The sequence below is a fragment of the Etheostoma spectabile genome, unplaced genomic scaffold (genome assembly GCF_008692095.1).
Source record: "Etheostoma spectabile isolate EspeVRDwgs_2016 unplaced genomic scaffold, UIUC_Espe_1.0 scaffold397, whole genome shotgun sequence".
Lineage (NCBI taxonomy): Eukaryota > Metazoa > Chordata > Actinopteri > Perciformes > Percidae > Etheostoma > Etheostoma spectabile.
Window position 1 is genome coordinate 503704 of NW_022605601.1, and position 18500 is coordinate 522203.

The 18500-nt window shown below is 40.5% G+C and overlaps 1 protein-coding gene across 1 annotated transcript in view; it reads left to right on the plus strand.

Moving 5' to 3' along the window:
• sorcs2 (sortilin-related VPS10 domain containing receptor 2) overlaps window positions 1-18500 on the plus strand; it is a 530001-nt gene that overhangs the window by 359048 nt on the left and 152453 nt on the right. Inside the window, exon 7 of the mRNA XM_032511626.1 lies at window positions 13202-13320. Coding sequence (XP_032367517.1) covers window positions 13202-13320 — 119 coding nt within the window. The remainder of the gene's footprint in view (window positions 1-13201; window positions 13321-18500) is intronic.

An 18500-nucleotide genomic window follows, 5' to 3' on the forward strand; every position in this document is an offset into this window, starting at 1 on the left:
TAATCTTATTAAAATGGTTGTGTTACCAAAATTTCTTTACTTCTTCCAAAATATCCCCATCCTGATTAAGATATCATTTTTTTTGCCATTAGAGAGGAGTGTATCTTCGTTTATTTGGAATGGTAAGCCACCCAGAATCAAAAGAAGCACCCTCCAAAGACCTACAAAGCTCGCGGGCCTAGCTCTACCTGATTTTATTTACTATTATTGGGCATGCAATATAAAGACATTGTTACACTAGATTGGAGGAGGTTGTCCCAACAGGCATGAGGTCTGGATGCAAATGGAGCGCGCCTCTAGCTCACTTGATTTAGGTTCCATTCTATGTGCCCCATCCCCCCCCCAAAAAAAAAAATTTTGCGCTAACCCAGTGGTCTATCACTCAATTAGAGTATACATCGATACATTCCCCCATAAAGAATAATTTTAACTTCCCATCTTCTCTCTCAGATTCAACCTCTGGAACCTGGTCCTCAAAGGGCATTAAGGCTATTTCCAATCTGTTTGTGGATGGCAAGTTCAGATCATTTGCCCAACTCTCTCACTTATTTAATTTACCAAAGTCTCACTTCTTTAGATTTCTCCAAATTAAACACTTTGTCGAGAAAAGCATAACCTCCTTGACTTAGTACATACATCTTCTCCTTGTTTTTTTCTCCTAGTTTTAAGAGCACACTTGACCAAGACAAGGCTGGTGAAAATCTTCCCTAATTTGGGCCACTCATGCCCTCGCTGTAAAGGTCAACCAGCGGACCATACATATGTATGTTCTGGTCTTGCCCCAAACTTAACCCTTTCTGGGCCAACATTTTTGACGCCTACTCTAAAATGCTTCAAAGGAACATCAACCCTAACCCTGTCAGTGCCCCAATTTGGATTACCCCTTAAAAATCGCCCCCTTGTAGCATTCACTTCCCTGATTGCCAGGAGTCTCATCTTGCTCTCCTGGAAGGAACATGCTCCCCCCAGCTTCAGGTGGATTAGAGATGTTATGTATTTCCTAAAGCTTGAAAAGATCAGATACACCCTTAAAGGCTCCCTGCAAACATTCAGGAAGGTCGGGGCCCCCTTTTTAGAGTACTATGAGAGCTTGCAAACACCATTTATTATGGATGACTAAGGTGTTATTATGAGACTGCAGCGGCAGCCCCCCCCCCCCCTTTTTATTTTATTTCTTTATTTTTCCTTTTATTTAGTTAGTATTATTCTTAATTTTTTTTCCCCTTCTTTACGTATTTCATTTCACTTGACTTATATATACTGAGATATCTTACTTTTACTATTATTTTCACTTTGTTTCCCTTTTATTGTCCTCTACCCATTCTTTTCTGTACTGGTATCCACTTATTTGGAAACTTGGTGCTGAATTGTATATGCTCCTCCAATCCCTCGTTGGACAATTACTCCAATGGACAATTATTCTTGTGAAGATCTGGACTTAAAGGGACAAACTGGGATGGATGGGTGGGTGGGTTGATGTGTGGGATACCTTTCATGTTGGTTAATTTCTGCATAACACAGCCACATATTGTTTGTACATATTTGGTCCATTATGTGCTCTAGAAAATGCTACACTGTTTAAGGAAAATTAATGAAAATTGTTAAACAAAAAAAAACAGAAGAATCCTTTATTGGTGATTTGTTATAGTAAAAAGTGCTGCTATACTTAACCGTCTTTCCCACGCTGCAGTGACAAACTGTACATGTTGCGTTGTACCATGGTTCAAGTAACTGTCTGTTAAAGGTACTGTATGTACCTTTCTGCATTAAAATGTCTAAAAACAATCATACCTATGATATATATGTTTAGGGTTTTGTTCTTACACTATTCTAAATGTTTCCAAAAAATTTCACTCAGAGAAATTTTGTAGCACCCCGACCAACCTCCCTGTGCAGATATTCGGCTTTTCAATACTACTTGCGACCGTAATCGTTCTGTGATCACAAAAATAGGCTTCCACTTGAAGTACATTAGACATTACACAGTACTGGAACTCTATAGCGTTTATTAGGAATCTTCTTCCATGTTTACAGGGCTGGACCAGGATAAAAAAGCAGCCCTAGACTTTTAAGAACTAGATCAGCCATCACAATCAGCCGAACACCACTTTTTCTTGCACTCCCTTCATGTACATACCAGCAGGGGTCCAGCCCCATTTACCCGACAAATGCTGGTATATTTGCTGCCTAAACACTAACCAGCCCAAAAAACTTAATCTAATGAGCGGCTGGTAAAATTTTCACTAAACATTTGGCTGGCGGACCCTGCATACCAGCCGATATCAGCCCCTAATACTCCCACTTAGCTGAGTGGCAAGAAAGACTATGACTCTGACTTTATGTCACTGAGTCCAAAAGGTTGCCTGGCTCTTGACGGCAAGATGGCAAGATGGCTATGGAGCATGAGTGTCATCAACATGTCTAGTTTAGGGAACAGGTGACAGGTTTGTAAGTTAAGATAAAACTGCAATTTGTACACAGTGTGCAACTTGTGTAATAGTGGAATTTGGATAAATCAGAAACTTATTGTATTATGTATGCACCTTAGCTTTCTTATACATAACTTGCATTAGCTTACTACCAGCTAACTTGTCATAGACAAAGAGTGCAATCATTTGTCATGTTGTGTTTTTAGCCATCTACAGCCACTTTGTGGAGTTGTTTCCTCACTGGTGGGGGCGGAACTTAAATGAGCTCTGTCTCCATTGGCGCGTACCCACTGCTAGTACCAGCTCTACTCTGCTCGGCTTGGCTTGTCTCAACTCAGCCACCGTGCCCTGTCCTCCATTTTCAATTGCAGATTTAGTACCGCCTCATGCGGCAAGCGTGGCTGTTCATCAAAGTGACTCCGCAGGAAACTGATGTGACCTACACACGGACACACCGACACACACACTCGGCAGCCAGAAGACGAATTTAGTCTTAAAACAAGCTGGAGGCAGCAAAAATACACTGCCGCTGCTGCTGTTGCTAGCAATGATGACGCAGTGATTAGTGACGATTCTCTCTGGCCAATCAGTAGTCTGCAGGCTCAGCTCGCTTGGAACCTCAACGGAGGTAATACTAAAAAAAAGTACCTGCTGACAGGTGCGGCACTTTTTTCATAATGGAAAACCAAAAAAGGTGAGCGGAGTCGAGACGAGTCATGCAAGTACCATGTAATGAAAAAACAGATGGAAGTGGGCTGTAGGATTTGATTGGCCAGTGTTCAGATGAGAGACCAACCAGTAGGCCAATCATGTGATCTTTCTCCTCTCTGTGGGCAGGTCAGCAGAGAACCAAAGATGTGAATGGCCAGTGTTCACATGAAAGACACACGAGTGGGCCAATCATATGATTTCTCTTCTCTCTATGGGCCGATCAAACTTTAAAAAACTTTTGACCGGCGTGCAGTACATGCAGCCCACACAAATGGAACGGCCCACCAGGAAATCTCTTGGATTGCCAGTCTGTGCATGGAAAGTGTCTAAATCTTCGTAAAGAAACTCAGTGACTGTGTGTCCACTGTCACAAAACAAAAAGGTATAACAGACATTTGAAGATTCTATACAAGACTTGCTGAGGTGGAGAATATAAATGTTCTCTCCCATTATAGCAGTAATAGTCTTAGCATAGCCTACAGTGTCAATGTAGGAAGTATAAAGATGAAGGGTTTACCTAGCTGTGGTGTGTGGGCATAGGGTCAATGGAGAATGAATAGGTAAATTAAGGAGGGGTTTCACGGGCCCCTGAGGCAACAACAGCAAATCTGGAAGATCATATCTGCTGATTAATAGACAGTTTAGTTCTTAAATCCCCACAAAGGGCCAAGAGGCTAATAGAAGCAGTTTGTATTTGTCTATATATGGTTGTAAACATATGTATTTATTATGGATTTCCCTCCTTTGGGTCTAATAATAAAAACAATAATCCCCCACTGTGAATAAACCCGAGCAGGCAGAGTTAGAGAGGGTAAAATGAAGGGAATTTTTTTCTTTGCTGTTCAACACTGTATTTTTTGCAACACTTTCCTTCTAGAAAACAATACAAACATCTCTTGGATTCCTTGAAAACACACTCAGTCTTCCCCACACAGAAAGATGCTGCCTGCAATGTGAAAGTGTCAGCTCAAACAAGGCTGCCAATGTCTGTAGAGGGTGAACGGGAGAAAGGTTTTCTGTCTGGGCCAGCTGCCCAGGCATGAGAGCTCTTTCTAAGGCTAGGCAGCACCACATGGTCCCTCCTCCTACTCATTCTACTCCATTCTCCTCTCCTTGCTTCCTTTCCCAAACAAATAGATAGTCAAAGAGGGCTGGAGCGATCAGGCATGCCAAACCAATCTGTTCACCCTGTGCCGCCCTGTCACATGTGCCATCACCAAGGTTAAAAGGTGACACGCTACAAAGAAGTACACAAACTCACAAGTGTCTGTGCAGAGGCAAGTAACTGGGCCTGTGTTGTGCCAGGAGGGGTTGGGATGCGCCCATGACTGCTTGTCGAGGAGAGGGACTTCAGAGAAACAGTGGTGGTCGATTAATGGATCAGCCATGTTTGTTAGTGGGTGTCATTAAGGGGATTTGATGTGCAGGAAAGTGTGTGTGTACCTTGTTCATGCATGATACACACAAACATACAATACATGCAGTCACACACCTCACTGATAGGCATGTACAGAAACAGATTGGAGATTTTTTTTTTTTCTAGAATTCCTTAAAGAAGACAGTCAATGATGATAATCACACAATAATCATTGTGTTTTTTATATTTTGTATCAGACGGCATATGCACTTGTAGCCCACTGGAAAAATGATGTAAATAAATAGGAATGTATTACATTATTATTGTAATATTATAAAATAAAATTAGTTAATCTATTATAAATGCATATGGTTATTATGAACCAATTGGTTCAACGGTTGACCCCGCCTTGATTGATAAGTGACAGCGGAAGCTTCTCTGCCACGGCCAAGCAGACAGCCTTTCTGTCAGCGGCTGTACAGTCATTATAGACCAATGAAATCATTGGTTCAAGACTTGATCCCGCCTTGATTGATAGGTGACAGCGGATGCTTCTCTGCCACCTGCCACCCAGACGGTACACAGCCAGCGTGTTAGCGGTCGATGCGAGGAGATAACAGAGACATTAACAAGTAAAAAATAATTGCATATGTCATCTAAACACTTGGAAAGTACGTTGGGAACTGTACTGCTGCCAGCCTTGAGGGATTTTCGTCGTGTTTATCCGACGTGAAGCTTGGTGAGTTTGCTAAAGTGATCGAAGTACTGAGTGCTATGCTACAGTAAGCTAACGCAGATATTACGCAGCATGTCATGTATTTCAGTTTGTTACTGCATATTAATGCATATTAATGTGTCAATTTTGGTTTTATATTAAAGTAAGTTAATTCATTAATGTCGAAGTTAATTCACAATATACATATGGGTTATTAACAAGGTAATTTGCAGTATGTACAGTATGTAAACTATATTTCTGTATTTTGAGTGAATGGTTTCAACACCTGCACCTTGCTTCAGTTCTGGTTAACACTGCATGGTGTAAAGAGATCAAGACTGTGAAGGTAAATACGGTGCAAAAGGTGAGAGCTCTTAGATGTGAGAACTTGCATAACAACATTTTTTTACTTGTATGTTGAAATTTGCACTTGTAAAAATAAAATGTGCCCTTTAACAACCGCTGGACACCTAATTGCCTGTAAGCATTCACCTCAATCATTGACAAGCTAACCACTGCCCTTGTCCTGGGTTTTGCTAATCCTAATTGTGGTAGTATCTCAGTCCATAGGGAATTGGGCTGGGAACCGGAGGGTTACTGGTTCAAGTCCCCGTACGGACCAAAGTATGTGGTGGACGGTACTGGAGGTGCCAGTTCACCTCCTGGGCACTGCCAAGGTGCTCTGAGCAAGGCACCAAACCCCAACCGCTCGGGGCGCCTTTCCATGGGCAGCCCCCTCCTCTGACATCTCTCCATTAGTGCATGTGTAGGTCCTGAGCATGTGTGTGTAATTCAGGCCTGTGTGTAATGTGTGTAATAACAGTGAAAAGTGTAGTTTCCCCTTGTGGGATTAATAAAGTATAATAATCTACCAAATGTTATTCATACAGATGCTAACACCACAGGATTAGGCGTTGCACTGTACCAAGAGCAGGGGGGACTTTGTCATTGCATTTGCAAGCAGGGGGTTGTCACACAGTGAGTCTCAATATCCAACCCATAAGCTTGAGTTTTTAGCGCTTAAATGGAGTGACAGAAAAGTTTAGTGATTACCTCTATGGCAGTCAGTTCACTGTTGTAACAGATAGTAATGTGTACTGTATTTATATAGCGCTTTTCTAGTCTTCATAACAAGAGTTATCTCGAGACACTTTACAGATAGAGATGGGCTGTGTCTCAAATCGCGCACTTCCCTTAGTGCACTTACAGAAGTACACTTCGTGCACTACGTACTATCTTGCATAGGCGAATTTGACAGAGGAGTGTTGTCTCAAATCGCGCACTTCCATGTGCACTTACTGGAAATGACGATCACATTTCATCCCTTCTTCTGTACAATTGGGAATTTCCCCAGGAGAGCATTCCAGTCTGCTTTGTTTTCGCGAAAATAATTCTGCTTTGTTTTTGATATTGTAACAAAAATAAATTGATATATTTGCTCGTGTTCACGCCAGGATGACGTTGCGACACCGCGTCATGTCCCCCCCCCATAGCTTCAAACAGTACACACAACTGTATTGTAATATTCGTTCTACTGCATCTTAATTACCCATTCTTGCAGTCCACTCTTTTATGTATATATTATGTTTCTGCTCTAAAAATAAGTAAAATATTCATTCATTACGTTACTGTTCATTTTAATGCTCAGCGGTTTCATGAGGACATTGTTGCCCATAGATAAGACTGTTGTTATGAAGCATTACCCCTTACAACTTACCTAATAGACAAACCATCATTACATCTTTTATATAAGTTGTATTTTTGTTCTAAATCAGGGGTGTCAAAGTCAAATGGACGGAGGGCCAAATAAAAAATTTAGCTACAAGCCAAGGGCCGGACTGTTCGAATGTTCATTGAAAAAATTTTCACAAGCTGCTCTTTTAGATTGATGGACAACTGGTCTACTCTCTCGGCAATGGTGTTTCTGCTCAGACTCACATTTAAAAAGAGTTGCCTTTTTTCTGGGCAAACTTCGTCACAAACTTTAATCATGCAGTTTTTGATGAAATCCCTCGTAAATGGCGGGCTGATTTAGCGATCTCTTCTGCCAAAATAAAACTGGCCTTGACAGCAGCTGGCCTTGGGATTTGGCTTTTTTGAACAGAGCCTGTCGAGATTTGAGGCCTCGTTTTAATTCCTCTGCCTTTTGTAGGCTTGTTCATGTCCATATATTGTTTTGTTCCGCGTGTTTCGTTTCATAATGTCGTCTCAGATTATACCTTTCAGTACCGCCACACTTTCTCCACACAGAAGACACACAGGTTTTCCAGCTACCTCCGTGAACATATACTCCGACTCCCACCTGTGTTGAAAACCCCGTCTCAGTGTCCACCTTCGTTTTGCCATTTTGATGGGTATCTGAAGTTAATTTTACGTTGATGCTGACGACTGCGTGTGCCAATAAATATTGAAATGAAGCAGCCTACTGCTCGGTGCGTCACCGTTGCAGTGGGGAAATGTAGTATGGGTGTTGTAAAAAGATCTGCGGGCTGCGGCTTGCTGCGGTCTGCGGGCCGGTTCTAATAATAACTCTGACATATGTGTTCTAAATGGTCTTCATACAGTGACAATACAATGAGGGAACAGAGGTAACAGAATTGACATTTAAATAGACCCATCCTTATATTATTATGTTCTACAGGCATGCAACGTGTAATACAAAAGATACAAAGTTAAATACTTTTAAAATAATTTTATTTAAAAATGTGCTTGTAGGTCTGCAGGCTCCCCCCCCCCCCCCCCAGGCCGATGCTAGTCTGATGGGGACAGGGACATGAGGGGGGACTTCAGACTCCTAGGGGATCTTCTACGGTCTGATGGCCTAGTCACCCTAATGACGGCCCTCCACTCCTCGTTTGTCCTGAAGAGACGGGTTATACAGGATAATCATCAGGGGGAGGCAGTATCAACAGGATCTACATCAGGTGGAGGCAGAAACAGTGGATACGTTTTAACATTACGCTACTGTTAACGTTACTGGCAATCAGCTGATCGCTATTTCGCTGAATCGGATCATCGGATTATGTACAACTTGTTAAAATCATACATCTAACACTAAAATCGTCTACAATGGGACGAAAGTTTAACACAAACAACAGTGTACTACAACACATGTAACATTAGCTTATAACTTATTTGCCAATATGGTTAAACTGCCGCTGTTAGCTAACCGCTAGCTAAGGATTGCTGCCTGCACGGTCAAATACGGTTAATCAATATAAACGTTATAATTCGGGTACAAAAAATATCGACTGTAAATTAACCAAATATACATTTACAAATGGCTTATATGTAAGCAAAAACACCACGTTCAACTTTGTAGCTCCGTCCGGTCTCGCTATCGCGTCTTCGCCGCCGCTATCAAGTTTTTTAACGGTTGTTAGTCTCGCCCCTTCCGCTACGTAGCCAAGATGGCGCGTGAGTGTGGAAAGTGTCCATCGGTCTACACTTAACTTGAGACCGGTTTAGTGCACCATGGGTATTTTAAGTACACTGCATTTGACCGCACTTCGACAATGAGTGAAAGCGGCACTAGGTAATCCAAATAAGTAGATTAGTACAGAAGTGCGCGATTTGAGACACAGCCTAGGTCTAGAACACACTCCAGAATTTACAAGGACCCAACAGTTCTAGTAGTTCCTTCCAGAGCAAGCAACAGTGCGACAGTGGCGAGGAAAAACTTCCTTTTAGGTAGGAACCTCGGACCGACCCAGGCTCTTAACAACTACTCAAAGCACTTTTACATCATAAAAGGCTGCCCTACAAGGTGCCACCTGCTCATCAGATACACACTCACACACATTTACACTCCGATGGTGCAGCATTGGGGGCAACTTGGGGTTCAGCGTCTTGCCCAAGGACACTTCGACATGGGACTGCAGGGCCAGGGAACCACAAACCTTCAAATTGGCAGGCAACCGCTCTACCACTAAGCCACAGCCGCCCCATTTGTAATAATCCATTTGTAGTAATCAATATACTTACCTGCTCACCACGGCAAAACTTGATGCTACTAGTTATAGGTGCAGAGTACAGAGCAGGAGGACAGAATCTGGATGCAGATGGTCTCTCTTGGCACCCCAGCCAGAGTTGGTAAATGACCACACATCCCAGAAGTAGCATGAGCGCACTGACCAATTTGTCAGCTGCAATGTCACCTATCAGATGATGGGTATCCTGACTATGGTGATGAAGTGGTTAAAGCTATTTGTGAAAGACTGAAAGTTAAGGTACTAAGAGATGCAAGACTTTCCAAGCCTTACTTTAATTGAGTTTCTTGCACTGTATCCAGATGCTGTACCTGACTTTTTTGAGCAAGAAGAGTCTAGGTTACCAGTCATACCTTGACTAACAGACACAGAACTAGCTGAAAAGCAAAGAACTGATAAAGTCCTGAGAGAAGTAATTCTCCAGATGGAGTTGGGAGAAAAACCTCCTTCTACAGTAAGATGTGAGCTTCTTGATCTTCCTTTTCTCTTGCGGGAATGGACTTGCTTAGAGCTGAGGAATGGAGTCCTCTACAGATGACGAGAGGACAAAGATAACACAACTTATCAATTAGTCTTGCCAGAAGAACTTTGAGCTGCTGTTTTAAAAAGCTTCCATGATGACATCAGTGGCCACAGATGGCTGCTGATGTTGAACGGAAAGTCAAAACATGTAGCTGTTGCGTGTGTTGAAAAGCTTTACCTGAAAAAGCTGCACCAATGGTCAACATCCAAGTCACCAGACCTTTGCAGCTAGTCTGCATGGACTTCCTTTCTATAAAAACTGATAAAAGCAAAACCACAGACTTTTTAATGAGAACTGATCACTCAACTAAGTATGCCGTTGCTATTGCTACACCTAATCAGAAAGCCAGGACTGTCGGCAAGTGTTTGTGGGAGAGTTTCTTTGTACATGATATTCCTGAAAGGCTTCTTAGTGACCAAGGTCCATACTTTGAATCTTGCACAATTAAAGAACTCTGTGAAGTCTGTCTCAGGCATTCAGAAGATAAGGGCTACCCCGTACCATCCCAGGGGAAACCCTGTGGAACGTATAAACTGAACCTTGCTCAATATGCTTGGTAATCCGGAGGAACAAGACAAAACACACTGGAAGGATTTTGCTAAGCCCCTTGTGTACGCTTACAACTGCACCCGGAATCACGCCACAGGATTCACCCTGTACGAGCTAATGTTTGGGCATCAGCCCAGATTGCCTAATGACTTAGCTTTCGGCTTACTTGTAAAGGACAATCCATCCAAGTCCCATTCCCACTATGTTCATAACTTAAAATCTCACATGTAAGAGAGTTCCAAAATAGGTTCAGGTAGTGCACTCAAGATCACAGAGAAGAAAAAAAAACAGATTCAACAAACACGTTACCAATTCCACACTAGACATTAAAGATCGTGTTTAGGTAAGAAATGTTCACCTGCGTGGGAAGCATAAGTTAGCGGACAAGTGGGAGCCCATGACTTATGTAGTTATGAAGCAAGCATGTGATCTACCAGTTTTCACTGTTAGACCAGAAACAGCAGGCAGTCCTCTGCGCACCTTGCACAGAGATCTCTTACTTCCCTGTGGATTCTTACCTGTAACAGAAGTCAGTCAACCAGTCAAAGACTCACCCAAGACGAAGAACACCATGCAGTCCATTTGATCCTGATGAAGATCCAGAAGATGATGTACAATGTCCAGATATTGATACCCAAGATCGTTGTTTTGAAGTTCTACTCGTCCGTGAAACTAGATTTTCCACAGTTTATGAAACCTTTACTCCAAAAGAAATTGTGGATACAATACCTTTTTTGGATGGACCTGTTGAGGCTCCAGATGACAACTTCTCTGTCGAAGCTCCAGAAGGCAAACTGCAGGTTAAGGTTCTAGATAACTCACCTGCATCCATCTGGAGGAAATTCAAGCGGAAGCTGTGAAAGTTGATCTAGTAGAGGAACCCCAAGGAGTTGGAGTACCAATAAATGAGGACCACAATGATGACATTCCTGTCAAACGGTCTGCTTGGCAGAGAGAAAAGCCTAACTTGCCTTTTCCCAGTATGGAAACCCTCATGATGAATACAGCTCTTATCAACACATTGACTGGAATTGAAATACAAGACAGTTTACCCACTTTGTTGTATGGAGGTCCCAAGGTTGTTACTTGTCAGCCATTAAAACGCATGTAACGGCACGTACATGGATTCAAGGGGGGAGGGTGTAGCCCACTAGAGAACTGGAGAGAAATATGAATATATTATTATAATATTCTAAAATAAAACTAGTAATCTATTATAAATGCATATGGTTATTATGAACCAATTAAAATATTGGTTCAAGAGTTGACCCCGCCTTGATTGATAGGTGACAGCGGATGCTTCTCTGCCACGCAGACAGCACACAGCCAGCGTGTTAGCGGCCGATGTGAGGAGATAACAGAGACATTAACAATTAAATATAATTGCATATGTCATCCAAACACTTGGAAAAGTATGTTGGGAACTGTACCGCTGCCAGGGAGCCTTGAGGGATTTTCTTTGTGTTTATCCGACGTGAAACTTGGTGAATTTGCCAAAGTGATCAAAGTATTGAGTGCTATGCTACAGTAAGCTTACGCCAGATATTACGCAGCATGTCATGTATTTCAGTTTGTTTCTGTATATTAACGTGTCAATTTTGGATTTATATTAAAGGAAGTCTATCTAAGTTCATTCACAATATACATCTGGGTTATTAACAAGGTAATTTACAGTATGTATGTATGTATGTATGTATGTAAACTATATATCTGTATTTTGAGTGCATTGTTTCAACACGTGCATCTAGCTTCAGTTTTGGTTAACACTGCTGGTATGCATGGTGTAAAGAGATCAAGACATATGGCTAGAAGGGGAAATGTATTTTATTGCAGAAGGGTTAGGGTTAGGGTTAGGACTAAAGACAAGCGCAAGACCCTTGTAAAGAAACACTTTTGAATATTGTATTTTATTTTCACTGTATTACACTATATAAACATCTTAGGCTACTTAGAGGGTGCACCCTAGGGTTTTATATTCATCCTGTATGCTATTCAAGCCCATGCATATATAAATATTTTCATTCTTTAATAGCTGTATTGTTACTGCTATTGTTTCAGTCCACTACCTCCTACTTATCTAAATCTTCTGAAACCAATTCTAGATCAATAACCTATGTAGCAGATATTTAATAAAGGCTACACACTACTGTAACTTTCACCAGCAAAAGAATTTAATGTCCAACGGAAAAAGGAAAAAAAGCAGTAACAGTGCACAGTGAACGAGTTAAGATTTGAATGTAGTCATTCAAAGGTATTATTCTAAAATATATGTTCTGATGAAGTAAGTCACAAACAACCTCACATGAGTATGATTGCAGGCTTGTGAAGTTGTGTATGAGCATTTTCTCTATTGCCAGCTTTTCACATTTGGGAGGAGAGTAATGGCTGAATTTCACCAGGCAGTGTTGATGATGCAGCTGCTGGTTGAAATTCAATAGTGGGTGAGCTTTGTGTCTCTGTGAGGATAATCCCTCTTGGCCATTTGGATGCTAGAATGGCTAAATTTTTTTGTGGAAGCTGTCATATTTTATAGAGTTTGGAAATTGATGTCTCAATTTTTTTCTATTCTAGTTTTCTCCCATACATTGTCTTCCTCTTTTTCTTTTTCATATATCATACATCTACAGCACAGTTTTGTTTTAAAATAATCATAAACAAATTGTGACTATTAACTGGATAAGCAAAAAAAACAAATGGTCAACAATGATGTATTTATCAAAAATATATCATTGAAAGCATATGGATATACTATTTTAATATGTATAGTATATTTGAACATATTCCATGTCAAATGTGTTGTACTGTGTAAACATGTGCAAATGTATGTGAAGCATATTAAACAACTATTTTTTATTTGTGAATTATTTTAAAGAATTTTCTTTTTACATTTTATCTAAAGTAACTTTTCTTCTCTGTGTGCCACTGCAGGTTACCTGTATGTTACCTGTCTCATCCAGAACTGTTCGGACAAAATGGTGACGGCTCAATTTCTTGGCAAAATCGACCACAACTCGCTGGTAGTGCAAGACGACTATATTTTTGTCAAGGTAAACCTCACAACAGCTGCAGTGAGAGAGTGGTGTGTATTACAATCATTTTAGTGAAACAGAAATGGTTCTCTATTGTGTCCCAAAGGTAAAACAATTTCTAAAATATCCAAAATGTCATGTTTTTCAATTCTTATGGAGTTGTGTTTGTATGTCCACCTAATAAGTGCAGTAGTCACTCTCAGATTAGATCTCTTTGGGTCTCCACCAACTCCTGAGTAAAGTATCTTGCTCTTTCTTTTGTGACTATAATCAGTTGAGCACACCATATCTGATCTCTCATACTGTTAGGGTTATGAAAAATACCTAATTTTAAGCCCCATGTGGTTAAAAAAAATACTAATACTTTAGTACGCAGTCATTCTTTTGGGAACTTTATTATTTTAACTGGGTCATATTTTAAAATTAGGGGTTTTCTTTCATAGCAAATTGGGTTTTTAGTTTAATGCCAGGAAATGTCTTGTTGGTGCCACTTTCTTACCTCTCCTGGATTGTTGTTTAAATGAATGTCTTTTGCCAGCTTTCTGCAGATGTGCACTACTGTTTATCACAGAACACTAAGATTCATTACTGGTTGTAAACCACTCACTCATCATGGTACTCTGTACTCTATGCTCAATTGGTCATCATTGTCTATATTTAGACTTCTGCTCTAATAACTTCATCTACAAATCCATCCTTGGATTGCTGCCAACATATTTATCCAATTACATTTCGCACAAGCACTGCAGTCACAGGCTATGCTAAATTTAGACATTTAATTTTATAAATACTTATTACACATAAAGCATCCAATCTGTACATTTAATATTAATTTTGTGAAAAAAGGACCTTAACCACACATTCTTTTAAAAGTAGGTGTCAAGTGGATGAAAATCTCATTCTAAAGGAAAGCATTTAATTCACACGTGAGAAAGTAGAAGCAAGATGACCTGCATCTTAAGTCAAAAGCATCACTTAAACCTAACAAACAATTTTAATTTACGTTTATTGATTCAAAGTGCATCAGATCAAATAAATTAATAGCCATTGAATTAAAATACACTCACCTAAAGGATTATTAGGAACACCTGTTCAATTTCTCATTAATGCAATTATCTAATCAACCAATCACATGGCAGTTGCTACAATGCATTTAGGGGTGTGGTCCTGGTCAAGACAATCTCCTGAACTCCAAACTGAATGTCAGAATGGGAAAGAAAGGTGATTTGAACAATTTTGAACGTGGCATGGTTGTTGGGGCCAAATAGGCCAGTCTGAGTATTTCACAATCTATTCAGTTATTGGGATTTTCACGCACAAACATTTTTAGGGTTTACAGAGAATGGTGTGAAAAGGGAAAAACATCCAGTATGCGGCAGTCCTGTGGGCAAAAATGCCTTGTTGATGCTAGAGATCAGAGGAGAATGGGCCGACTGATTCAAGCTGAAAGAAGAGCAACTTTCACTGAAATAACCACTTGTTACAACCGAGGTATGCAGCAAAGCATTTGTGAAGCCACAACACACACAACCTTGAGGCGCATGGGCTACAACAGTTGAAGACCCCACCGGGTACCACTCATCTCCACTACAAATAGGAAAATAGGCTCAAATTTGTAAAAGGTCACCAAAATTGGACAGTTGAAGACTGGAAAAATGTTGCCTGGTCTGATGAGTCTCGATTTCTGTTGAGAAATTCAGATGGTAGAGTCAGAATTTGGCGTAAACAGAATGAGAACATGGAACCACCATGCCTTTTTACCACTGTGCAGGCTGGTGGTGTAATGGTGTGGGGGATGTTTTCTTGGTACACTTTAGGCCCCTTGGTGCCAGTTGGACATCGTTTAAATGCCACGGCCTACCTGAGCATTGTTTCTGACCATGTCCATCCCTTTATGGCTACCATGTACCCATCCTCTGATGGCTACTTCCAGCAGGATAATGCACCATGTCACAAAGCTCAAATCATTTCAAACTGGTTTCTTGAACTTGACAATGAGTTCACTGTACTAAAATGGCCCCCACAGTCACCAGATCTCAACCCAATAGAGCATCTTTGGGATGTGGTGGAACGGGAGCTTCGTGCCCTGGATGTGCATCCCACAAATCTCCATCAACTGCAAGATGCTATCTTATCAATATGGGCCAACATTTCTAAAGAATGCTTTCAGCACCTTGTTAAATCAATGCCACGTAGAATTCAACAAACACAGGGGTCAAACACAGTATTAGTATGATTTTCCTAATAATCCTAGAGGTGAGTGTAGTTTCTACTGGATGATACCTGATAATTTTTATTTTAACAGGGAAAACAGACTGAGACCTTGATCTATTTTACGGCTGTGCCCTGTGTAAACATTGCAACAAGTACAGTTTTTCAAACAAAACTGGGATCAAGAGAAGGTCACAAAAACATAAAAAACAACCTGAAACAAACATAGAATTCAACAAAAACAATCACAGACAACAGCATAATGGTCCTCCATAACATTTTTGAAATGGGCAAGGGGCACCAGAGTGTTGAGCTTGAGTTTAAGCTGCAGTTTGTTCTATAGAAATGATGATGGAAAAGCAGTGAATGCAGTCCTACCAAGATCTATGGAGACCTTAGGTGATTCTAATGTGATCCACATCTGTGATCTGGTGTTAAAATTTGGGTGTCTCGTGGAAATTAGAAATGATATATATGCAGGTTGTTTTAAAAGAAGTGCTTTGTAAATAAACAAGAGCATGTTGCTCTCGGCTCACAGATAAAGTGGCCAAACCCACATGTTGGTATAGGGTACAGTGAGTGTTGTAACTATCCCTTGTGATAAACCTGAGCGCACAATGGTAGATAGCATCCACTGATCTTAATGTGGTAGCTGACGCATGCATATAAATAATATTTCAGTAATCTGAAACTGATTAAAGAATTACCCTGAACAATTTGCTTTTACATTTACAGATGACAGACAAGCCCTGTTTCTGTGAAGGAACCCTAACTTTGTTTCTAATTCAGTAACATGTTTTTTTAATGGAGACCCTATCATGTAACCATACACCTAAATAATTATATGCAAGGACTTGCTTGATTTGAGTACGATCCAAACTAGTAATAGCAAGAGTGTTTCTAACTGAACGTTTAGACCTAGAGAAAAACATAGATTGTTTTCTTAACATTTAAAAGAAGTTTAATCTGTAAAAGTGACCCCTGTAGTATTTTAAAATCAGACCCCAACTGCATAAATGCTACGTCAGCTGTTGGCGCAATTGAATACATAAAACACATATAAATGGAATTTACAATGTCTGATATCATCACCAATAGTGTTTAATATACAGTGAAACCTATGGAGCTTGGATTAGATTATACTTTAGTCATCCCACAGCGGGGAAATTTCCTTGTTACAGCAGCATTTTCTTCAATAAAAGCAAAACAAACAAACAAACAAGTAAACACACAAGAAAAACAAGCAAACAGACAATGAGCAGAAGGTTGACTGAAAATAAAGTGGCATCAAATAAAGGTATTGTAAAGTGAGAAAGGGAGAGGGCCAAGTATTGAACCCTGTGGTACCCCTTTAAGCAATTTAAGGGTTCGGACTTAACCCCATCAACCATGACGGCCTGAAAAAAAAAGTTCCAGCTTGAAGATGGTTTTTAAACCATCGGCAGGTCAATAGTTATCTAAATTACTACAGTCCTTTATGTAATGGTAGAACAAAAGTGGATTTCCACACCTTACGGATATTTCCCGTACTTAAGGTTAAATGGAAGATGTGTGTTACTGAACTAGCAATATGAGGTGCAGCACACTTGAGTAAAAATTGGTCTAGATTGTTAGTGCCTAAGGATTTAGATAGATATTTATTTATTGATCCCAATAAAATGGGAAATTAGTGTTGCAGCAGCAAAGTCACATAGCACAGAAAATAAATGAAATACTATGATACCATATACATACAATTTACATGAAATAATAATATGATAAAATACAAGAAAAAATACTTGAATATATACAAGTTGAGAATACAAAAATGTGCAACTGCTTAAATAGTATGGTGATAAAATGTAAATAGACCAATTGTGCAAGTTGCACTTAGTGCAGTATTGTGGTGTCTAAGATTCTTATCTAGCACCCAGTAATGACGTGTTAAAGAGTTTTATTGCCTGTGGTAGGAATGATTTCCTTTAGCGGTCCGTGCAACATCAAAGCTGTCGGGTGCCTCAAAGAGAAGGTGCTTTTCTGACCAGTGTGGGGTGGAGAGGGTGGTTGGGGTTATCCGTGATATATAACAGTTTGTTCAGTGACCTCCTCTCCACCACAGCTTCAAATGTGTCCTGTTTGCAGCCAATCACGGAGCCAGCCTTCCTGATCAGTGTATTCAGTTTGTTTGTGTTGCTGGCCAGCAGATGGCGGAGGAGAACAGAGCACTGGCCACAACAGACTGGTAAAACATCACCAACATTCTGCTGCACATGTTGAAGGATCTCAGTTTCCTCAGGATATAGTCTGCTGATCCCCTTCTTGTAAACAGCAGTGCTGTCTCCATCCTCCAGATCCGCCTGTTGTTGATGTTGACATCCAGGTATCTGAACTCCTCAACTATATCCACATCTCTTCCCAGGATGCAAAGGGGCTGCGGAGCCGGTCCCTTCCTCTTGAAGTTGATCACCATCTCTCTTGTCTTGTCGATGTTCAGCAGCAGGCGGTTCTTACTAGACCACCATTTCTTGATGTTAGTGGCGCAAAGGGCAGCTCGGACCTCTGCTTCAGAGAGTTTCTGAAAACTACAAACAGGAACAATGAAGATTCAACTGACTGGCCAGAACCACAGTGGCTGAGATAAAATGTGTGTTAAAAGAATCACAGACATCCTTTTTATCACTTAGAGAATGGGAGTCTGAGATAATTTTCTTTGTAAGAGAGACAGCATAATTTCCCCATTTAAGTGAGTTAACTGTTTTCCAAAATTTTGCAGGATCTCCGGTAGAGTCTGTCTTAGACTTAGCACTTAAAAACTAGTTTGATTTGGCTCTTTTGACAACTGCAGTACACTTGTTTCTCAGTTGCCTATAAAACAGCTGGGGCACCTGTTTTCCTTGCCAAGGCCCAGTCTTGATTATTTTTCAGAAAAAGGAAAAGAATTCAGAAGAGAACCAAGGATTAGTCCAATTTTTAACTCTGTGGTTCTTTAGCAAAGCATGTTTATGCTT